The sequence below is a fragment of the Rhinolophus ferrumequinum genome, chromosome 2 (assembly GCF_004115265.2).
Source record: "Rhinolophus ferrumequinum isolate MPI-CBG mRhiFer1 chromosome 2, mRhiFer1_v1.p, whole genome shotgun sequence".
Lineage (NCBI taxonomy): Eukaryota > Metazoa > Chordata > Mammalia > Chiroptera > Rhinolophidae > Rhinolophus > Rhinolophus ferrumequinum.
The window spans coordinates 98,873,428-98,898,251 of record NC_046285.1 but is presented as its reverse complement, the minus strand read 5'-3'; the positions used below and the strand labels follow the sequence as shown (position 1 = coordinate 98,898,251).

The 24,824-nt window shown below is 42.3% G+C and overlaps 1 protein-coding gene across 2 annotated transcripts; it reads left to right on the top strand.

The window, feature by feature from the left end:
- Positions 1 to 1,261: 1,261 nt before the first annotated feature.
- C2H21orf62 (chromosome 2 C21orf62 homolog) lies at positions 1,262 to 18,597 on the top strand. Of its 2 annotated transcripts, XM_033122519.1 has the most exons (4): positions 1,262 to 1,674; positions 10,069 to 10,170; positions 10,513 to 10,736; positions 16,900 to 18,597. In XM_033122519.1, exon 4 carries the CDS (start codon positions 16,965 to 16,967, stop codon positions 17,622 to 17,624), a length of 660 nt encoding a protein of 219 aa, XP_032978410.1. In that variant the 5' UTR covers positions 1,262 to 1,674; positions 10,069 to 10,170; positions 10,513 to 10,736; positions 16,900 to 16,964; the 3' UTR covers positions 17,625 to 18,597. The 2 variants fall into 2 exon arrangements, with proteins under 2 accessions (XP_032978410.1, XP_032978400.1); XM_033122509.1 differs by lacking the exons at positions 10,069 to 10,170; positions 10,513 to 10,736 and having other exon boundaries at positions 1,264 to 1,674.
- The last annotated feature ends 6,227 nt before the right edge of the window (positions 18,598 to 24,824 follow it).

The following is a 24,824-nucleotide window of genomic DNA, read 5'->3' as shown; positions in this document are numbered from 1 at the left end:
AACAGAGGTTGAATATGCCAGACCACCATATCAGCCACAATTATTCTGGAAAGTTGGGAAAGATTGTGTATGATTGGTCAGCCTGCCCTCCCCCCATCCTTGGGTGTCCTGTCCACATATATCATCTCATTTAATCCTCACCTCAACCTTTCAATGAAGTATTGCTCTCCCCATTTTATAATAAGGAAACTGAGGCTCATAGAGTTTAAATAAAAATGTCCAAGAAGGTAGCAGAATCAAGATTTAAAACAAAGCCCATGTTCTACTATTCTCATGTGGCAGAATTTATGTTTGCTTTGCTGAAACGAAACAGCCACAATAGTGGGATTCTTCTTATTCTCAATTCCCTTGCTCCTGACTATGATTCACTGCCTCCAAAGAGCTGAATAGGCCTGGCACTCTCTCATCTCCTAACCTTTGCTCCAGGAATTTTCTTAATTTCTTGAGGTGCTTAATACTGTGGACCACCTGGGAAGCCAGATGACATGTGTCTGAACAGTCTGGGGTGAGAAAGGAGAAAACACGTATCCATTAGCTCGCATCCTCCATTGGCCAAAGAATAACTCCATGAGGCATGTTTGTCCTTTTCCCCTATATCTGACCACTCAAATCCTAGCCATCCTTGAAGGTCCAGATTGAACGACCTCTCTCCAAAAACTTCTCCAATCTCCCCGCCAAAATGCAGCCCTAGTTTCTCAGACACTCCCATGGATTGGCTTTGTATCTGCCTTCAAACATTTCCCACAACCAATTTATATACTCACTCCTCCCATATTATAACTTCCTCGAAGACAAGAATCATGACATTTATCTCTCTCGTCCCTTAAATCTTCTGACACAGTGTATGAGTACGGTAAGGGTTCACTAGATGAATAATCCATAAATGAATAAATTTCCCGAAAAAAAAAAGGTACCCTCTTTAAAATATTGGATAATCTGCATCCAGTTAATTACAAATCAATTATTCTGGTTTCCTAGTGTTCTGAATTAGTGAGACTTTCCTCCATCACCACTGTCCATCTAATTTCTCCTGTATTTAGTAAGTCCTCACCAGTTAGTGTACACAGAATATTTTCTATATGTTAATTTGCTTTGTGGCTTTTAACAGTTTTAAAAATGAACTAAAAAAGAGCGAGAGCAGGATTTGGAGTTGAAAGGAGTTGATTTTCTCTTTGGAACAACCATAATAAGATAATTTTTACGCTAGTTCAGGCATTTGCCATAAGTAACAATTCATCAGGCCAAGAAGAATGGAACAAATCATGAAAGTAAAAGCATCAAGGCGTCTCCATGCTCTCCACTTAATCCATTCAATTTCCTGCTGAAGTAGAATTTCTTCCATTACTGTCAGGCCTTCAAGGTCAGCATACAGCAGCCGTCTCCATAGTTCCTTCTGGAAACTTTCTGCTTTAGAATCCCGAAAGAGTGGCCAGCAGTCACCAAGGCAGGTTCTCTCCCACTGTGCGATTAATAAAACCGGTAGGCCGGCAGCTTCCTCCTGGTTGCCATAGAAATGACCAGGGCCGCTGGCCCTCTGAAAACATAAGAGAACAGCAAGTGCGAGACCACGCATTCCATCCTGCCCTACAGATTCAACCAGCTGTCAAGCCGGAGTGAAGGATCGGGCGAGGTCTGCCGAGTGGAGAAGCGAGCCTCGCGGTGGAACTCGGACACGTAAGTAACTTCTCTGTTCTTTTTTGAAAAGCGTTGTCAGTTTTTCATAACCTCAGAATCTCTGCTGCATGGCAGGAGGAGTCTGCGACGGTTTGAAGAGACACTGTGGGCGGCATCTCCTTATAGTATTTGCATTTCTTGAACCAAATGTACACTTATGGGTGGCCTTCACCACGGAACACAGCTTAGGCTTCCGGGCACATGAATTGCTATTTACTGAGATTCTGCCTTTAAAGGAAATGTTTTCAGTACATTAAGCCAAGAATGAAATGACTTTCCCACTAATCCCTAAATAGATAAGCTCACTTAGGCTAACATTATATAACAGGTATCTCAGTAAAACCTGGGCTTCTTGTTTCTATTTTTAAAATCTGGCTTTATTTTCCTTTTCCTGTTGGCCTTCCACGCTAAATTCAATTAAATAAAAGAGATATGTGTCATATCTCTTCTCTTTCTTGTGATCACAAACAAAACTAGGAACTCTCAAAACATCAGCGAATATTGTTTCTTTGCTCTGTTTTCATCTAATAGTATTACATTTACTGCTTATTTATACACAACTCATTAGAACACATAGGTAGATAAGAAACTAAGTTTAGATCATCATTAACATTGGAATTGGTTAGTTAACTTTTTAAAAAATTGACTCCTTTTATTCAAAAGTGAAAAAAAAATGATACTTTAATAAAAGGCAAAATGATGTTTTAGCAAAATTCGGTAGTCCTTAACAGTCCTGCATGTATTTCATTGTTTAATAACCATGTTTTTGAATAGTATTTTAGCAATAAGTATGTTGGTATATATTGAGGAAAGGAAATATTTCAAAAGAATTGTGCATAATATTTATAAAACTCTGTCCTAAAAATCTGCCAAAAATATCAGCCCTCATTTGTTTGAGGTTTTTTTTTGTTTTTGTTTTTAAATGAAAAGAGTGATCTTTGGGAAGGATTTTACTTTTATTTTTAGACCAAATAATGCAATATGTTTAAAAGGAAAAAACATTTCTCTTTAAATTTATTTGACAGAAATTTGGCATTTTCTGAAAATGAGTTCAATAAAGTATTTATGGAAATGAACACTTTTCAATGGCTGACTTGGATTGCCCGATTTTCTTTTCCACACCAATATTTTCATTGTTTAAAGCTGGTATACCACCAATTTTTAAAATTCCAGTGTCCAGTGGCTTGTGTCTCTGTGTCAGTGAGGAGAACAGACAGACCACATAGGTCCATGGCTGTGTGATCAAGGGGGCATCTGTGTCAAGCTAGGGGTTTGAACCCCAGTTATCTAATTAGCTGAGCATATACCAAGGGAAAGCCTTGAGGGGTGTGCAGTCATTGGTTAATTAACCCTCGCAAGGACCTGGATCAAGTAGAAAGGGGCAGTGGCGACATATTTCAGTTACAACTTCCCGTTGAGTCACTCTTTGTCCCATACTCCACGCCTATGTCAGCAGAAGTGGCACTCAACTAATGCCCTTATTTTTAAATCTAACTTGTAAACATTTCCTTTTTAAAAAAGTGTTTCTGAAATGTGTGTGTATAATAGAACTCACTTGATTCCTTTTGTTTTCTATTCGTCTGGCATGAGGTTATCTATACACTCTTTAGTTTCAGGCCAGAGTCATGACAATAGATTGTCATGGAATGTCACTTGAGTAGGAACGTGACCCTGGGGTGGGAATTTTCACTATGACTGTAATTTTCACCATGACTCCCTAAAGTATATTTGGCTGTCTGTGTTCAAATCTTAGCTGTTTACTACTGGTTCTGTGACCTTGAGCAAGTTACATAACCTCTCTGCGTTGCCATTTTTTGGTATGACAATGGAACCCTAATATCTACATCTAGGATTATTGGAAGGATTAAATAATATAAACCATGTACAGTACCTTGAACAGTACCTGGCACAAAAGAAGCACTCATTAAATGTTATTAATAAAAAATATGTATATAGGCATACATCATTTTATTGTGCCTCGTTTTATTATGCTTCACAGATGTTGTGTTTTTTACAGATTGAAGGCAATATTCTCCACCAGCAAAAAGATTACGACTCGCAATACTCATTTTATTGTGGTGGTCTGGATAGCTCAGAGATATTGCAGGTTTGATTCCAGACCACCGCATAAAGCAAGTCATAATCTTTTTGCTGGTGGACAATCTTGCCTTCAATTTGTAAAAAAAATGCAACATCTGTGAAGCACAGTAAAACGAAGTGCAATAAAACATGAGATATACCTATACGTCCTACTTTCAGTCAATTTTCAACACACATGTATCTCTCACATTTCTTCTGTAAAAGTACATTGCCCCTTATCAATGAGCATTTTCTATATTTATCTAGTGTAGCCTTGGGAACGCAGGGCTGAGGGACAGTAAATTCTGATGTGGTAAAATGTTGACCAATGACATGTCTTCTCTACCTAGCAGTCTGAACTCTCTTGGGAATCAAGGGTTGTATATTTTGACAAGTTAAGTTTAAGTTATCTGTTAGACATTCAGGTAGGGCTTTCAAGAGAAATGCTGGATATAAGAGCATGAAGCTCAGGGAAGAATTTGGGAGCTGGTTAATCATCAGCAGAGAGGTAACATTTAAATCCACGGGTTAGCATGCAATCACCAAGGGAGTGGATATACATAGAGAAGAGAGCCAGGCACTGAGCCAGGAACATGCAACAATGAATGAGGAGCAAAGAAGACCCAGCCAAAGAAACTAGAGAAGCACTCATTGAGGTAGAAGAAAACTAGGAGAATGTGGTGTTGCGGAAGAACAGAAAGTCCTTTGCTCAGGGAGGAGGGAATGGGCAACCATGTCAAATGCTGGTGAGAACTCAAGTGAAATGAGACCAGGAAATTGGCCATTGGATTTGGCACATTGCTGGTTGTGGGTCTCTGGGAACCTGAAGAGAATAGCTCCAATGAAGTGATGGGAAGAACATCCTGATTGGAGTGGCTTAAAAATCCAACACAAATAAGCACTGCGTTCTCTGTTTGATTGCAGATTTACATACAAAAGCTTGTTTTTAATTTCTTTTATGGTGGACTAATGTGCCCTATAAAAAAACAGGTTTGAGGCAGGCAGAAACTGTCATCCATTTCCCTCGCTTACTAAAGTTTTGTGAAGGAGGTGGGTTTTGAATACCATTTAAGAGATGGAGGTGGTTGCTTAGAAGATGAGAAACAGAAAACAGTCCCAGATACAGGGGGCAACATAAGCAGTATGAGGAAGGTGTCACACACACAACAGAAGACAACACACACACACACACACACACACACACACACACACACAACCCTTGGGACTTGTTCCCACAATATTCCCTGCTGCCTCTCCTTTCCAGTTTTGATCCATTTCCCATAAAAGGATCACTTCCCATTTGCGTCTCCAAAATGCCTGGTCTTCAAAGTCACTGAGGAAGCCAGAATCTTCTCTGTGGCCGGGAGATTGAAGGAATTCATTTGGAGTTATGCGTACACACCATTTCGTGGGTACTCAGTTTAGCCCAAATTGTGATGCCCAGATTATTCACTGGAGTTCTGCTGTTGTCACAAAAATAATCTTCAAGGAGGCATCAATGAGATCAGGAGGCATTCTTTTAAATAAACTCTTATTTTTAGAATAGTTTTAGATTTAGCACATACAGAAAAATTGTGTAGACAGCACAGAGACTTCTCATATACTGCATATCCAATTAATAACATCTTATATTCATATGGTACCTTTGTCACAATTAATGAACCAATATTAATACATTATTATTATTATTATTAATTAAAGTCCATAGTTTATTCAGATTTCCTTAGATTTTATCTAATATCCTGTTTTTGGTTGTTGTTCCAGGATCTCACACTACCTTTAGTTGTCCCTCTCAGGGGGCATTTAAAAATCTTTCAAGAAAGCAATAAGGTTTAAATTACCTTTGGTTCTAATATTTGTAACTAAAACCACTAAAGGAAAATTTAATTTTTACTTTTCTGAAATCTAATCATTGGAATAGTTGAATACAGATGAAAGGAAAAAGCTGAAGTCTCACATCTTGAGGAAATAGTTCAAGGTACTTTACGGGAGTGTAATAATGTGCAACTTGTAAGTGGAAGATCTGAATCCCTTTTTATTGTTCTGGAAGCAAGTAATTAAAATATTAAAGGTCTGCCAGCTTTTTTTTGTTTCCCATCTCCTAGCAAACGGATTACTCTGACTCATTTTCCTTGGCAACCAATCCCACCCTCATATAATAGTGGCCTAGTAATTTGAGCACCTCTCTTCAAGTTAGTTTTATGAAACTGGACACTTAAATGTTAGCTTGTGAGGAAGTTTGCAGCAGGGGCTATTATAAAGCCCTCGACCAAGAGCAATTTGGGCAGTGGCTTCTGATGCTCACAAATATTTGTGACATTAATATATGCTAAGTCTGCTCATGCTTCCCTTAGGCCTTGGGAGGCTGGGTGGAGTGAGGTGGAAAAACACTAATGGGCTCTGACTTGTGGCTCATGGTCCCCAATCTAGACGAGTGTGTTTCACCTGTGTCCCCATCACATTTACTGGAAAGTTCCAAGTCAACCACGAACCTAGACTTGGCTCGTTGGTTAAGTCACAGGAGGTTGGGGATGCCTCATGGGACTTTTGCCAGATGTCATTCATTCAGTGGCTTTCCAGGAGACCCACAGGCAAGACACAGGACACTGAGCTCAAAGTTCACACCCTCTCACACATGCACAAAAATCTTATGATGCTTTCTCTGTCATGGCTTAGGCCATACGCTGAAAATCCAACAGAAGAAGATGAGTTTTGCTTGCTGATTTGATAACATGACACACTCCACACGTCTAGGAGGGAACAGGTGAAAGAGGAGGTAAAAATAAAGATGCAATAGTATGCACCTTTGACTTAGCTAATGTAAAGACTTGTTCAGATAATGTAGAGATTTCTGGAGTGCCTCTCAGAAGGCACTGAGCTAGGGTCTGGGAAAACCACGGTTGACAAGAAGACAAGGGCTTTGTCACACTAAACCCTGACTTACACAGCACGCCAACAGGAAGGGGTCCAGCACCCAATAAGCAAATCAGTGGGTGAAATCAACACCCAGTTGAGCTCAATGCTTACAAAACACAAAATGTCTGCTTTTTAGACAGACATTCTTAATCATCTTAGTCTAGAAGCATCTGAGCACCTTAGTCCATTTCTATTATTAATCTCAAAGCAGTAAATCAGTTGATACTTGAAGAGAGCCTGGCTTCACCAACCAGTGGGCACGAATAAGGCTAAATTAACCCTAATATACTAGCTTGCATGTTGCCGGTTTGTGCTCCCACCACCTGATATAGGTCCTGTCTCCTTCCCACCACTGTCTACACAGTAGAGTCTCCTCCAATTATTTCTTAGCGTCCCCAGGAGTGTCTTACCTGAGCTCAAAAATGGTCCTTTAGCCTGCTCCTGTCCTCGACCACCATGGGATGTTGACTGTCCCTTGCCTCTGCCATGGGTCTCCCCACTGATTCACTGTCGGGAGAGACGCGTCCCCAGTCAGTCCTCCGGAAAGGGCCAGACAGTGATGTCTGCCCCTCATGCCTCACTGTGCCGCACCTGGGCTGCATTCAGTGCAGAAGTGGGGAGAATGCCTGTGTCCCACACGTAGGGTGACACTTTGTCACCTGGGCAGGGGCCGCCTGTGCCTCACATCTCAGATTTCTTGAGGGCAGTTCACACAGCCTCTGCCTGCCGTTCCACTGGACTCAGCCCAAGGCATTAATTAGTCCGGGCTGAGAAGAGACAAGTGCCATCCTATCCCTCCACTCATCCCTGCCCCAGGCCCTCACACGTCATCTTCACCCTTCCTTCTTTTTTCTTCCACAGTTCCACGTATGCAGATAACCACCCGGATATAGTCATTCCCTGAACTCAGGAGACGTGTCCAGATGTATGTGTTGAGGCTGGGCTGTGTCTAATAGCGGGTGACACTCTGTGACAGCTTTGAGTGGTACTTCAGGAGAGTAGTAAAGGAGCTCAGGACAGTTACCCCAAGAACTTATGATCCAGTCTATGAGAGTAATAAGACACATGAAACAATTCGCGAATACCGTGGGGCTGTGGATAAAGACAGGCTAGTGTGGTTCGTCCAAAAGGTGGTTTGAGGTAGGTGGTTTAGTTTCCTCATAATCTCTGTATTCACTTCCTATTACTACTGTAACTCATTTCCATAAGGTAGGGGGCTTAAAACAACACACATTTATTCTCTTACATTTCTGCAGCTCAGAAGTCCAAAATCAGTCTGACTGGGCTAAAGAGGAGGTGTTGGCAGGACTGGTTCCTTCTGGAGACTCCAGGGGAGAATCTGTTCTTGCCTCTTCCAGCTTCCAGAGGCTGCTCCCATTCCTCGGCTCATGGCCACATCCCTCCCATCTCTGCTTCTGTTGTCACATTGCCTTTTTCTTCTTTCCTGTGTCCCTCTTAGGACCTTGTGATCACATTGGCACACTCCAATAATCCAGGGTAATCTCCCCATCTCAAGATCTTTAACTTAATCATACCTGTCAAGTCCCTCTTGCGCTGTAAGGTTTACCATTCATAGGTCCTAGGAATTAGGGTGTGGGCGTTTTTAGGGGCCGTTATTCAGCCCACCACCATATCCAACACGCAGAGTAGGAGACCAGAAAGAAGGTGTTTTAATCATATCCCGTACTCCTGCTGTGCCTTTCAACATTTCACATACATTTAAATTAGTAAAAATGGGAATTGGACAATTGTTTCCACCTCTAAGACTTGCTCACTAGTAATTTTAATGCCTCTCATTCTCCAAAATTTACAAGAGAACATTTATAAATCAGATTTGTTTGTTACAGGAAAAATGATGCAGAGAGGCCTTTCGTTTTATTCTAAGCCTTTTCACCATTCATATTTTCAATGCATGCTGTGTATTAAATGAACCAGTTAATTTAGATTTCTTTGGGGTAGATTTGAGGTGCCCTGACAGAGCATACTAATACAGAAGGTGCCAAAAAAAAGGTATACACATTTTAAGAAAGGAAAAAACTATTAAAATTGTAATACTCAATATGTACCGATAACAAAAAATGAATACAAGTCACGTTTAACTTCTGCAGTTACAAGAGGTGCTCAAAGTGGTTCCCGTTAGCGTCCAGACACTTTGTTTTGTGTGGGTTTTATTAAAAAATAATAAATTGTTCTTGTTGCAAGCCACCACACTTTTAAAAAATTTTTTCCTGGGGAATATTGGGGAACCGTGTGTCTCTCCAGGGCCTGTCAGCTCCAAGTCAAGTCGCCATCCCCCAATCTAGCTGTGGAGGGTGCAGCCCAGCTCCAAGTCCAGTCGCTGCCCTCAGTCTTAGTTGCAAGATCATAGCCCACCATCCTATGTGGGAATTGAACTGGCAACCCCGCTGTCAAGAGCCCACACTCCAACTAACTGAGACGTCCAGCCGCCCCAGACACTTCTGATTATGACAGACCACTGCTTGAGCCACACTGACCAAAGGGTCCACTTGTATACATTTTTTTGGCACCCTCTGTCTATTCCTGTTATCACTGTAATTCTGACATAACAAAATATCATTGTTTGTGAGTAGTACTATAATACTATGTGTACACTTACTTATGAGTGATAGTAATCGTAGTTGTGAATAGATTATATATGTTACCTGCTTTAGTCTTATTATAATCTTGCATGGTAGGTGTTGTTATCCCCATGCCACATGGAGAGAAATAACACAGAAAGGCTCTCTGACTGGCTCAACAATGTATGTACCTGAGTCGAACTCGAACAATCACCGAAATACTTTCAATTGTGTCCTTTAAGACCCGAATTGCATGCTTGAGGCTAATTTTGCCTGGCGACGTGGACTTTTCTTCCTCTTTTTCCAGGTGAGAAAATATGTCAGATGGGAGCAATAGTTTAGATCCTGCTGTAGAAATCAAACGCGATACTGATCACGTCAGAATCACAGCGAACTCGGTTTCCTGCTTCTCACAGGGAGCTGTGTGACTGACCCTCAATGAAAGGAAAGTGGTCTCCACCATCAGAGAGTCCACAAAGCGGTGACATCAGAATCAGATGCTTGTAAGGGCCTGTGAACGTTCAGCGGCTGTACCAGGGGTGGGGGATGTTGTGGAATGTAGAGAAGAAAGAAAAGACAACACTTATCCCAGTAAGAAAACACGAGGGAGAGACCCATGTTAACTGAACTCTGCACATTATAAGCTTTGAAATATTAACAACAAGGATGTCATTCCTCTTTTAAATATCATCTTACATCGTGTTTATCTCTCACCTCCTGTAGTGCATTTGTGGGTCAGAGCCAAAGAAAAGAAAAATGCTAAAAATCCCTTTTCTCAAAGAGTTTCTCAAGGCTCTATCCCAAAAACTTTCATTCATAGTGTCTCCGTGAGCATCTCATCCACATAACGTAGAGGAGCCAACGTTTCCTTCTTAGCCTGGATGGGAAGGCAAAGACCAGTGGGAACCCGGCCTGAGAACAGGTGACCAGTCCCTTCTGAGGTCCTACAGAGGTGTCTCCACCCCACACTTCTTCCATGCTTCCTATTTAATTCTCTGTGCCCCTCTAACAAGGGACACGTTAGGGATAAAGTTTAAATAAGTGTAAATACCGTTGAGCAAGGATGTGATTATTTACATTTGTTTTAAGGCTTAACCAAGTGGTATGAGACCCTACACAAAAGTGGGCTTTTAGCACCAGGTGTCCGGAAAGAGAAGATGAGGGGAAGATGAAAGAATTAAGATCAAAGCACAGCAAGGGGAGCCTGGGGATGGGAAAGACACTGTACTGACTTCAGTATCTTGACCACAGCTTGTCTCATTAGCAGCAGGTCTTGTCGCCAGTGTAACGACACCACCAAGAAGCTCTTCACTCTGAGAAAATGAACCCTGCCCTTCTCGTGGCTGTCAGGGGCAGAGTGGATGTCTCCCGGAGTGGAGTCCCAGGCAAGCATGTTGGATGCTAAGAATGAAACAACGAATGCTTCCCAGGGCTGCCCGTTTGGCGTCTCCTGCCTCCCACATCACCCATTCCTTCCGAGGGATTCAGGCAGGTGTCTGGGCCACATGCCGTGTCCTCATCCCTACTTCCTAAATCCTACTCTCTTAGTCCTCTCCACCCCCTCAAGGATTTCACATATGGAAATAGATTTATCTGGAAAGCCTGGAGTTAGGAGTCAGCAAACAGAGAGAGGTAAACCTTCAAAAAAAAAAAAAAAATACAAAAGATGTTCTCTTAGAACTCATTGTCCTCTCATCTCTACTTCCCCATTTCAGTCTCTAAACGACCTTCCTGAAGCACAAATCTAATGAGGTCTCCCCTGCTTCAGCACCTCTTTTTTGCCTCTTTCAGGAGCCTCCAAAGGGGGTGTTTACATCAAAGGGAGTTCACAAGGCAAGCCAATGGGGTAGAACTGAAATTACTCAAACTTTCATATTTACTTTACACCTCAAATTTTAAAAATTCTACTGTTTGTGTTGTGTTTACAATGTAAATAATATGTATGCTTCATATTTATAATACCTTTACAAATAAAAAATCACACCTATTGGGGAGGGTTATTTTAAGTTTTAATTGATGGGGTGAAGATCAGAAGAGTTTGGAGATGAAACCCTTTGCTCGGTCGGCAAGGTCCCCTGTGACCCTGCCTTGCCTACGTTCCCCGCCTCATGGGCCCCCGAGACACCCCAAGTATTCTAGTTTCTCTGAGGTTTTGGTCAAGTGACCCTCTGTCTGCAGTGCCCCCGCTGTCCTCACCCCAACCCCTTCTCTGCCTAACCCAAACAGCACCCCTTGTGGGAGTCCTCCCCGTTTCTTCCTGCCCAATGTGTAATCTGTATCTTTAATAAGTATTCACCAATCACATTGTCTTATAATTAGTTGCTCAGTGGTTTGCCCCCAGAGTACAGGGGAAGCTCCTTGGGCAAATATCACGTTCCTTGAGGGCAGAGATGTCTACTTCCTTTTTGATTTCCCACTGCTTAAGGCCATTTCCTGGCACCATACAAGTGTTCTCTGAAAATGTTTGTTTCTCACTTTCTGTTGAAAAAAGAGAATGTCAAAAATCATACATTGCCAAGGAATATTAACACCTGCTGTATCAGTCAGGTCAGGCTAACTGCTATGACAAACTTCAAAATATCAGTGGCTTAGGAAAGTCGAGTTCAATGCCTCCCTTACGTTACAGCCTAACACCATGTAAGGTGTGTGTGTGGGGGAGATAAGAAAAGGGAGGGGTGTGCTCTGTTCCTCACAGTCATTTAGGGACTTAAGTTTTTGTCTCAGGCCCTTGGGTTCTCCAGAGGATTTCCTGCCCATATTTTATTGGCTGGAACTCAGCCACATGGTACCACCTCCCTGTAAGAAGCTGGGAAATGAAGTCCAGCACCGTACCAAGGGAGGAGAGGAGAACATGGGTACCCACCGGCAGGCACTAGAAGTTTCTGACATATCTAGGTTGTAAGACACAATGAATGGCATTCTGCAACCATGGCCAAAGCTCGGAGGTGGTGGTGGGGGAGAGGAGGTCGCGGGTGGTTGTCAATCCACCGAAAGTTTTCAGGCAAGACGCTGAAACCTGTGCATGATTATTCAATCTTTGAGCCTTTAAATCCCCAAACATGTTTAAAAACCTGAGCTACTATTCCGAATATGTGCAAATATTATTTTTGTATTGCAGCTGAAGAAATCTTGATAGCAATTAAAACTAGCAACCAGCTGCCTGGAAGCAAAGGTGTTTGCATCGAGCAGATATAGACATCGGTTACTTCAAAACAAATTCCACACAGATTCCTCTCAATCTAGGATTACACCCAACATTTACATAATGTTTATACTTGGCTCCAAAAGGAATGTTTCAAACTGAACTAGTTCTGTTCATAAGAAGATATTATTAGTAAGGAGATACTGTGTCAGTGGGAGCACAGCATTTGGACCATTTGCCCCAAACAGATTTGAAATGTCATAAATAACGATATGTTGAACTCCACAGTCTTAACACAAAAGACAAGATTTTAGCTGTGAAACAATATAGTGACATTCTCCAAATCCTTACAGCAATTAAAAATCAAAAGCAACTTGAAATTTGAATTCAGAAATGAGGTTAACTTGAAATTAGAAGTGGTTTTTATTTTAAAAGGAGATCGGCAGTTAGGGAAAAGGCTCACGTGAGAAAACTGTGGAAATTAGAGAAGACCAGAAGCTGACGAGATGCTCTGTCAGGAGGCAGATGATCTGACCTGTCAATTTGAGCTGCAGCACTGCAAAGAAAGGCAGAAGAAAAACCAGTGTCTGAGCCCCCCAAACACCCACTTTGAAGCCAGGACTTAGGGGGCGAGGCCAGGCTGTCTCTCTCAAATGCAACCCCCAAAGTGTGTTCCTGCAAAAATCCTTGTAGATTTGGCAGAGGTGAAAATGAGAATTCCAGTGCAATAGGCCATTTGGAATCTTGGGTGTATCCCACAAAGGGAGGCACATACTCACCCTCCAGGAGTGTATCTTATCAAGCGGGTGCCCAATGTCTGCTAACACTGAGAGCAGTAAGAAGGCCTGGCTCCCCCGTGGGTCTAATAGGCTGCCGTCATTATGACTACCTACCTTGCCTTTTTCTGCTAAAGCTCTCTGATTTCCTTTACTAGAAACAACCCATTGTTTCCAGTGTAGCTGATGCTACTCATTGGCTCCAGGGCTGAGCATGTGACTGAGCCCAGTGAATATTTGTCCAGTACTACAGGGAAACAGACATTTTTCTCTGGGGGTGACTCAGCTTGTAGAAGGGAAACCTGATCTACTGGTGACCATTTGGTCTCCAGAAAGGGTGATTTGAGAATGAAGCCAATACAGAGGAAACCAGAGACAAGAAATGGACAGTCCTAACAACCTATTTTTGAGCACCTGGATCAAGCCATACCTGACATCCTACCGTGGTTTTTGAAAAATTATGTGACCGAAGTTTGTTTGTTTTTTTACTCAAGACAGCCTGAATTGGATTTCCATCACAAGCAGTTAAAGGAGTCTTATTACACTGACATTTGATAAACTATGGTTTTATTTTTTTCCATTCAGTCAATAAACATTTGTTGAGTCCTTGCTGTGTGCAAGGCACTGTGCTGGCAATTGAGAATATAAAGCCAGTTAAAGCTCCCTAAAGGGGTTATACCCCAGTGGAAGAGACACTTGAACCAATAATCACCACAATAACAATTTGTAGGGGGTGTTAAGTCTGCACCTAACTTTACCTAGGAGTGGAAGATGTCATGATAAGCTTCATGGAAAGATAATATCTGAGTGAGGGAATATCTCTTGAGTGAGAAAAAGAAAAGGAAAATTACCTATGTAACATGGGGTGTCTAGAATTTGAAAACTCCAAGAGAGGTAGTCAGGCTATGGAGATGACAGGGGTGGCAGTGGGAGAGGGGAATTGATGGGTCTTGTCGAGCTGGAACCCTCTGGCTCACTCTGACATGTCATTTTCTCAGTGTGCCAGCTTGTGGTGTGCTCCATCCTTGAGACTTTCCTTCTGTATCCTAAATAAGCCCCTTCATACTCAGGCAAGGACATAGCAAGGGGCAGAGGCAGCGTAATGTATTTGTGCCCGTTCTGCTTATGCCATGATGGAATCTGCTCCCTCATGGATAAACACATAGTGAAACTATGGTGTCACAACCCATGCTCAATAAACCTACAGAAAGAAATTTGTGGTAATACTGAAGGAGAAAACTGTCCAATGGGCATGTCTGTGGTCACCCCATAAACTGGTTCCCAAGGATATCTGTCCCTCTCTGTACGCCTTCATGAGGTTCCTGCATCTGGCCTCCTGGCCCGCCCTTTGGGCTCCCTGGTGTCCAGAAGGCAGAGGCCACCCTGAGGTCCAGCCAGGGCCTTGGCTGTTGGGAATTTGCTCACAAACCCCTTTGGGGACTTCCAGCCCCACTCCTTCCTGCAAATGAACGTCCTTTCTTTTTTCTACCTCCTTTTTTCTTGCGTGCAGGTATCTGTGCCTGAAAGAATGCAATGGACCTGTTCTCACCAGGTGCCAGGCTGGTCTGTAGAGCCTCTTCCCTCCCCTCCCCCATAGGGCTGGGACCGAGCAGGCCCGTGGCACTGACAGCAGCAATAGTTCTGGGGTGATAGTGGGATGATAGCATTACCGGAACATGAAGTCCTAGAAACCTCCAGTGGAATCTGGGACAGCTGACCGTCTAAAATTATCTTAATTAATAAATTATTCATTGTTCCTTACTAAATGGGCTAGTCACCACCACATTGTAACGCTATTAAAACTGTTAAGCTTCTCGTTGAGGGAGAATTCTGGTTCTATGCATTTTTACAACACGAACCAATGAACAACTCCTTTAAGAGAGTCCTGTGCCCACTTTAAAATAAATACAAAACACTATGAGGCACCTTATTTGGTTCCAAAAATGGACTTTGATCTACCCCTCTGCTGTGTTCCTATAGCCAAACGCACGTTTGGTAGAGCCTTTCTCAATTCAGTCTTATTTGTCTTCTTTTGCGCGTAAGCCCTTAGAGAACAGGGCCTGGGGCTTGTTCATCTTCATTTCTTCTGCTTGGTGTTTGGCACAAAGCCCATGCGGAGCCCACTTGACTCCTGCCTTTGCCTCCCTCCCCGTCTCCACTACTGCAGGCTTTGTTGCTCACATGCAGGCCTGGCCCACCTTGGGCTCTGCAAGCAGAATCAAGCCCATTAGAACATAAGCTCCAGAAGCTCTTAGTCTTATTCTGGGCTGTATCCCCAGGGCCAGCAAAGGGCCTGCCACCTAGTAAACTTCCAATAAGCCTTTGGTGAATGAATGAAGGACGTTTCAATGCAGTGCACCTTCCCTTCAAGTTTACTTGAATTATGTTTAATTCTCTGCACTCCCACCGCCTGCTGACGACGGCCTGTCTGTGCACCTGACCTGGCATTTTCAGCATGGTCCCCTTTGGATTTCTCACTGCCTGGCCTTGCTACCTGTGGCCTCATCTTGCTCCCTAAATGTTGTATGTCTGCCTAGCCTCTTTCCTGCTATTAGTGTCCTCTTATTAATTCCCCAGACTGACCCCTCCGCATACCCCTCCCCGGCCCTTCCTTCAGGGTCCCAGACCTCAGCTCTGGACTGTCCTAAACAGGAGTTTCACTCCAAGTTTCTCACCATACCCCCCGGGCTCCATAAATACAGATGAACTGAATTGTATTATTTGGTCTCTCTCTCTTCAGTCATCAGCTAACACAGGGGAAATTTAATTATTTTTGCGAAACTAAAATCTGGTGCCCTGTTTCATAATATGTATCTTCTTCCAATTCCATCCTAAGAGGAGACTGCACCCCCAATGTATGCCAGGAACAGTAGTGCGTTTTCCTCCCAAACTGGACATTGGTGTTGCTCTTAGAACCACGCATGCATGCCCACCTTATTGAGGTCTTTCGGCAGTGCCTGGTTTGGGAGCCCTACAGTAAAGTATTTGATAAAATGTGTCCTGGAAAAGGAGTACATAAATGCATTAATCAAGATCGTTGTGATTAACTGGCGTGTGACTAGTCTTTTCATTTCTATTGACACAGTTAAAACGCACTCTAATCATTGTAGTTCTAGGAGGCCAGGAAAAGTATGAATGGACCTACAGACAGATTAACAAGTTGGGGGGGGGGGTCTGTTTGTCTAGTTAGACATTAAAGTTTACCATTAACTAACGGCTTCACTGGTATTCATGTTATGTTGTTTAACAGGAAGCTCTTGGGCAGCTGAATCCAATGAGGAACTGTTTCGTCTCTGGAATCCCAGGAAATCAGATATGGAGGGGCAGGAGGGAATGTGCGTGTTTATAGGGGCTGAGAGGTACTCAGTCCCCGTAACTGGATGTTTGGAGAATGTGCACACGCACGTCACCCCAAATCCCTACCCACAGAAAGGATGAGCTAGGTCTCCTCTCCGGGGTCCTTTCCTGATCTCTCTTTGGTGTGTTAGTCTCACTGTCAGCAGACATCCCAGGGACTTTTATGGCCCAGAAGAGCAGAGGTCACGGGGTTGGCTGCCGCCTCTCCCAGGACAGAGAAAAGAGCGTCCCCTACCCTTGGCTCCTAGCATTGCTCGCCTGTGGTAGAACTGTAAGACAGAAAAGTTTATGACGGGTTATTCAGGGGGCGCCTTTCCCACAAGCTGCACATTTCTAATGAGAGGCTGTGGTAACAAAGCTGCATATTTTCTTTCAGGTGAGTTCCAATGAATTGGCTCCCGGAAGGGGAACACAAGCACGCTGGCGCATGCTGGGACAAGAATGGCACCACCTTCTGGGCATAGCTTCCTTCTGATCAGCCTGCTGGGCATCTTTGCATTCCACTGCTTCACAAGAGGTCAGAAGAACAGCACACTAATTTTCACAAAGGAACACACCATTCGGAACTGCAGCTGCTCTGCAGACATCCGGGACTGTGATTACAGTCTGGCCAACCTAATGTGCAGCTGTAAAACCGTCCTGCCCTTTGCAATAGAGCGAACCAGCTACAGTGGCCATCTAACCATCTGGTTCACAGACACATCTGCACTGGGCCTCCTGCTGAACTTCACGCTGGTCCAGGACCTGAAGCTTTCTCTGTGCGGTACAAACACTCTCCCCACTGAGTACCTGGCCATTTGGGGTCTGAAGAGACTTCGCATCAACACCGAGGCCAAGCACGCCTCACCAGAGCAGAGCTTACTTGTCCACAGCGCTGGGGAGGCAGAGCCCAGAGACAAGCCCCCGGCGTCACACACAGGCTGGCAAACTTGTGCGTATGTCTCATTCTTGGACATGGCACTTTTCAACAAGGAGTCATCCCTAAAATCATTTAGCATTGAAAACGTTGCCGGCATGGCCAACAACTTTCCCTACTTTCCTTACTTTAACACCTTCCCAATACTAAGCAACAAAAGCTACGTTGTCACATTCATTTACTAACATTGTAACTGTGTCCAACCACCTGGAACTTTGGCCACCTATGGATAAGTTGAAGGAGGAATGTGAAGATAAGGCCACGAGTATGTCTCCCCACAGCTTTGCCTCTCCCCCAACCCCTCCCCCGTCACAGCAGAGCCACACATAGAAATACCCAGCCCTCTCTACTCCTCTCCGTGCCCAACCATGGGAGCTGTTTAAAAAACAAAATAAAAAGAAACCAAAAACCAACTTGGTTCAATCCAGAAATGTGCCTTGAGGGCCAGGGAGAGGCTCAGTCCTCGCTGCTATGGATGGGTCTGTGTAGTAATGTCAGACTAGCAATGGAGAAAGCAGTGTACACCAGGGGCTACTTAGTGGAGACTGGCATAGCTGATGACATCTCCAAGAAAGGTATCTTCCTTCAAAACATGCCTGCGTTATTTTCTGTGCCATGTTGTTACAGCACATGAAATACAGCACACTGATTCATCAAAGGGAGAATTGATAGATTTCAGAGGTTTCAGGACTGAGTCTCACAAGATAATTAGGTTTTCTTAGACTGATATTTTCCAAATACCTTGCTAAGAGCAGATGTGTTGAGAAAGGGGAGTTTTGTGAATGTGTTTGGGAGGAGGGAGGGAAGGGTAGAAGCTTGGAAACAGAACAGGCCTGGATAGTGTGGAAATTTAGGACCAAATGGAGGGCACTGGGGTCTCAAGGAGGGGGAAATAGAAGCGCGATTGGGGGACACAACAATAATTGCGCATACCTTAAAATTTTGCTTAGAATCAAGAGACATATTCCTCTTCTAGCCCTTCTCTTGTGTTTTCTTCTCTTTATTTGCCTCCTTCTATCTCAGCTACACAATTTCCTCTACTTCTCTCATTTTCTTCATCCCTTTCGTCTTCCTTTTCCTGCTCCAGAAATCAGAACTTAGATTAATACCATATGAAAGATGTTTAGGGGCTAGCCTGGGAATCTGATAATCACTCATAACGTGTTTCCCTGAAAATAAGACCTAGCCAAACCATCAGCTCTAATGTGTCTTTTGGAGTAAAAATTAATATAAGACCCGGTATTATGTTATATATTATATTATATTATATTATATTATATTATATTATATTATATGACCTGGTCTTATATTGTATTAAAATAAGACCCGCTCTTATATTAATTTTTGCTCCAAAAGACGGATTAGAGCTGATGGTCTGGCTAGGTCTTATTTTCAGGGAAACACAGTAACATTATTCCTATGGGTTAAATGCTCATATTACTAATAGGTAATTAACAAAAGAACTTTTAGGGCTCAGTCCATTGGGACGTTTCAGACTGGAAAGTTAAGACACTTGGTATGACATGGTTAACACAAAATGGTTTTATGTGTTGATACAAGGAACTAAAGCAACATTTTTTAAAAAGTTAAACTGATTCATCATTGCACAAAGAAAATTGTCCTCCACAGAGACCCAATGTACTATTAAAGTGGAATATAAAAAATCGATGGTAATTATGGCACAGATGTCTAAACTCAGAGTGCAAAGAAATTGAAACACTATTGCATTCCTGATCCCATAAGGACAAGAAATAGCTTTGTTATGAACTAAGAGGATGTCTGGGGGTGGATAACTTTAGATCACGTTCATCATATTTTTCTCTTAACCTTAACATGGGGTAACTAAAATAACCTGATATGTCTACATGTGCTTAATTGGTGGGGGATTTGGCCATTCAGGCTAATTGGCATGAGTCCATAATGTCTGTGTTTTAAATAGTCCACAACTAAGACCAAAGTATGAATTTTAATAGAAAAATGCAATGACCTCATTACTGACATTCTCCTTGAGAGAGGTAAGATTAAAGTGATAGAAAAAGACAAAGAAGGAAAGAAAAGGGAGGGAAAGGAAAGGCAAGAAGGACATAAGTGAAAAGATTAATAATGAATATATTTACTGTCATTAGTTACTGAAAATGTAAAAAATTGAATCTTAGTGGATTTTTACTAGTAAAGTATAAAATTGAATGACGTTAGAAATTCCGAGTATCTTAATGTACCTATCTTCCATTTGGTGGCTTTTAATAGTGTTGAAACCCTGTCACATATAATTTAAGTGATTCTTATAAGAAATAACCGTGAGTCAATGGGAATTAAGTCAATAGAAGAGAAACGTTAGTTTAGTTATAAATCAAGCTTGAGGTTGCCAGATTTTGGACTGAAAATGTGGTTCAGGTTGCACTGACAAAGGATAAATGAGGAACAGAGAAAATCCACTGCACGTATACAGGGAAGAATGGCATTTGGTGCTCAGCTGCAGAGCCAGGCAGTGGACAACAGGGAGTCGTGGAGATGGTGGCAAACTGAGAGTGCCCACTCTCCTTGAAGGGACCACAGCAGCTCAGCTTTGGCTGAGTGTGCCATGAGAGAATACATGAGAGATCCAATCCTTCAAGAGAATTAGGAATTCCAGGTTTTTATGTGAAATCTCACAACTTGCAAATGTTGGCACACTGTTCCTCTTTTGGGTTTGTTTGTTGCTTTCAGTAGCACTGTGTGGGTCAAACAAACTATGTCCATAGTCCCCATCAAGCCTGGGCCTAACTGTTTGTCACCTCTGATCAGTGGTGTGCTGGTAAAAGTTTAACTACCAGCTCTCCAAAAAATTTTTAAAAACAAGAATATATATGTATATGTTTATTATAAATTTTACTAATATAAAGGATGTGTAGCACAAAATTTACAAATGATAATAAAATATATGATAATCTTCATTATAAACTCTATGTACAGAATTCATTCTCAAAGAACTCTTTAGTTGATTTTAACCAAACTCTTTTATCCAAAGCCAAACTAGGGTGCAACTGATGAGCGAGTGTAATCTGGCTTGAATGTTGGTTATTTTCATTTACATGAGGAGTAAGAAGAAAGTTAAACAAGAAAGATGTATGTGGGAATGTCACTTGCTGGTCAATAATGTAAGCAAATTCTTTGCTGAATCAAATAATAGTTTCTAAGTACTGGAGTAATATTTCCTCGATTTGGGGGACTATTTACAATGTAAGAGCTGTAGACATGATGCATTTTTAAGTTTAATCTGCATGGGTAACATTTTCTGCATCACACTCAACAAAACAATAAAGCAAACCCTGATATGTGGCATTGTCCAGTTTCAGTGGTGTGAATATTGCCACCATCACCGATGTCAAGCTACCAAGAGAAGTCATTGAAGACAGAGTTGAGCAAAGACGCACAGAAGGACATCGTTATAGAGCATTTCAACCCTACAGATACCAAAGGCACAAGAAACCTCAGGAGCATAAATAATAGTAAAATGCAGTAGAATAATTAAGAAGTGATGAGTTCTGAGGAGTCCTTATCTTTGTTTTTATAAAATTTATTTAATGGTAAGTTTATATAACTTAATTTTTAATAATGACTATTTAACAACCAGCTTGCAAAGTTCCTGAAAATTTAATAGTCAGCTCTGATGAGCCAGTACAAAGGTGTCTCAGCACACCACTAACTGGGGTGGAAAGATGAAGGAGCTGAGTGAAGACCATGACTTCAGGGTGTGGAGAGTCACTTGCAGGATTGAAATGCCCAATCTCAATTGCCAGAGCTAGAGGTGGGAATTTTAGGAAATTTGCATTCAGCATGCAGCAGCCCCACTCTTCAACATCCAGAGTCATGATCCTGAAAACCTGAGGTGGGACATGGGGGTGGGGATTGGTTGAGGAATTTAAGGTCTTCTGGGAAAAATGAGACAGGGGTTAAATCCCTTGAGTGAACCTATTAGAGCCCCCTGAAAGTAAGGAAGAAACAAAGGAATGAAGAAAAGATATTAATAGCATTTTACACAATTTAAGTTAAAAATGGGAGTTGGGCAATCAATTTCCATTTCTCAGACTTGCTCACTAATAACTTCAGGATTTCTCTCTCTCTCTCTTCAGAATTTATAGGAGGATGTTTGTCAACCTGATATGATTTGTTACGGGGGAAAAAGCAACGTAAAAAGACCTTTCTGTTTTATGCTGAGCCTGTTCTCTTCAAATGTTTAATGTATTTTAAATTTGGCAGAGTCTCTAGTCACAACTCAGAAAGATACACAAGTGATGTATGCTCAGTCTAAACTTTAGGAAAGCAATGAGGGGAAGCTGGCTCTACAGAGCGGAGAACATACCATAAATAATGGGTATCACCAATTCAAACGACAAAGGCACAACAACACACAGACAAATAAATAAAGCAGTAAGGACAGCTCAAAAACAGACCCCAGATTTTTAAAAATTAGTATTTGTTAAGAGTAAAATCACAAATCCATGGGGAAAAGGGAAAGTTATTCAATAAATGGTGTTTGAAGCCAATAAATATATAAATAAAAAGATTAGAAGGACAAATGCTAAAATATTAACAGTGTCTGGGTATCAGAAGTGATTTCTATTTTCTTTTCCTTGATCATCTTGATTTAAAACAATTTTTTGGATAAACATAAATTCACTTTGTGATAGGGAAAATCCAATAAGATGTATTACTACATAAATGATGCTACAAAAAGTGCTTACTACTTCAAATTACAGCCTTATCTCATAACAAACATCATAATAATCAGTCAGATAATATTAAAATGAAAGTAAAAAACAACTTTAAAATATGGGTGTCATGCAGGGTCTCAGCCCCTGCTCCCAGCACAAGAACACAGGACATGGTGACACCAAAAAGGAACACCAATGGAGCCATAGATAGGGAGTCATACCACTATATTCTCACTGGTGGCTGGGTTGGAGACACAGGAAGCAGGAGCTGCAATCTTCCGTCTGCTTCTCTGCCTGCCAACCAACCAACCAACCAACCAACCAACGCCCTAGCGTAGCCATGGCAGTTATATCCGTGGCTAATGGCTAACTGGTTTTAGCTGATTGTCACCCAGCCACAGCTGATGGCCATCTGATTACAGCTGATAGCCATCTAATAACCAAGCCAGCACATTTCCACATGAGGCCAAGAGCCTAGAAACTGCTCTCTGGGACTCTATCCCCACAGTGGGAAACAAAAATAAAAATACTAACAAGCCATTAGGAAAAACAAGGAATTGCATGTTCAAAAAACATGCAATTCACATGAAATGAAACCCAAATATCCAATAATTGAATAACAGCATTACCTCTACAAGAGAAATGCAATGGAATACTAATATTTCATCCATTAGATTGGCAAAACATGTTACTTGATGTCAAGTTTTGTTATGCTTGTAGGCAAATAGATATTCTCATTTAATGTTGGTGAGAGAATAAAATGGCACAGCCACTTTGAAGCACACTTTAGGGATGTGTCTTAAAGTGCACACAAACTAGATCCAAGAGGGCTGTATAGATAAACACTGTGCCTGCGTCCTTCCGTGAACACATTAAAATTACAACTAAATAGAACAAACAACCTGGAGAACCATCTGAATTCTAGCCAACAGAAGTCCTATAACTGAAAATATAAAGAAGCCACGTTGAGACTGGCAGGAGGGGTGCACAAGCCAAACAGGCTCCAAACCTCCCTGTAGTGGTTGAGAATCAGGAGGGATATCTGGGCCATGAAGTTTCCTCCTGGAGGAGCAAGGGACCTCCTCACACCAGGGTCCCTAGCCGGAGTACTGGTGCCAGGAAGAGGAGCCCCCACAACATCTGGCTGTGAAAAACAGTGGGGATTCCAACCCTTTAGGTGGGACGGAGTCTGCAGGAAACCCAAACATCCTTTTATATGGCCTGTCCACAGACTCATTCACATGCAGGCACTCACCTTGGGCTCCAGTGGAGGAACGGTGACTCAGGGGGCCTCAGAGACATACAGGGAGCAGACTTAGGTGTGTGGTTTCAGGGGGACTGATGGACAGTTGACATTTTCTTCATGAGGGGTCCTTCTCTCAGTCAGATAGCAGACAGGCATAATTTTTCCTATGTTAAGCCCACACTCACAGGCCAAATCTGAATCTGATTGGCCTGGTGAGCTTTGCTGCTCTGCCCTGCTGACTCAGCTGGGACACTTCTCACCCAACTTGCACACAGCTGGAGGTAATTTCTCTATGAGCAGCCAGTCCCTCTCGAGTTGCAGTCTTTTTCTTGGAAAACTGTGGGAGTCCACGGACCCCAAGCTGGCAGCAACGGGACTTGGTATGGTCTGAGATTTTTGCTCCAGGCTCAGCACTAGCACCAAACGGGAGTCTATATTAACCTGGTAACCACAACTCTTCCTACTCTAGTGACTCCCTGAGACCCTGCCTCACCCAACTCGTGTACCACAAAAAGATTTATCAGTGGCTGAAACTTAAGGGAGCTGGCAGGTGCCAACAGGACTCCAGGTATCGTGGTTTCTTGCAGAGTTACCCCAAGCCTGGTACTGGTGGCAGCTCTTCTCAGTTCACATCGCGGCATCTCCCAAACACCTCCAGGGTTAGCACAGGCAGCAAACAACCACAGATCACTTTATAGCTCCTATTAGGTCGCCTCCAGCCACCTAGGGTAGCAGAAAACATCCAATTGGAACAACAAAAAGAAAAAAGAATCCAAAATTGAGAACAGTTTAAGAGACCTCTGGGACAACATCAACCGTAACAACATTTGCATCATAGAGGTACCCGAAGGAGAAGAGAGAAAGAAAGCAATGGATTGAGAATCTATTTGAAGAAATATGAGTAATGACTGAAAACTTTCCTAATCTAGCAAAGGAAATAGACATACAAGTCCAGGAAGCACAAAGAGTCCCAAACAGTATGAACCTAAAGAGACCTACACCTACACACATTATAATTAAAATGGCAAAGGTTAAAGTCAAACAGAGAATCCTAAAAGCAGCAAGAGAAAGACAACTAGTAATTTATAAGGGAGCTCCCATAAGACTGTCAGATGATTTCTCAATAGAAACTTTGCAGACCAGAAGGGACTGGCAGGAAATATTCAATGGGATGAAAAGCAAGGACCTACAACCAAGACTAATCTACTTAGCAAGGCTATCATTTAAAATCGAAGGAGAGATAAAGAGCTTCCCAGACAAGAAAAAACTAAAGGAGTTCATCACCACCAAACCAGTATTACAAGGAATGTTAGAGGGCCTCTTTAAGACGGAAAAAAAAAGATCAAAATTACGAATAACAAAATGGCAATAACTACATATCTATCAACAATTGCTTTCAATGTAAATGAATTAAATGCTCCAATCAAGACATAGGAGGACTGAGT

Excerpts from the sequence above, each read along its gene's own strand:
- C2H21orf62 (XM_033122519.1), top strand. The coding sequence starts at position 16,965 with ATGGCACCACCTTCTGGGCATAGCTTCCTTCTGATCAGCCTGCTGGGC.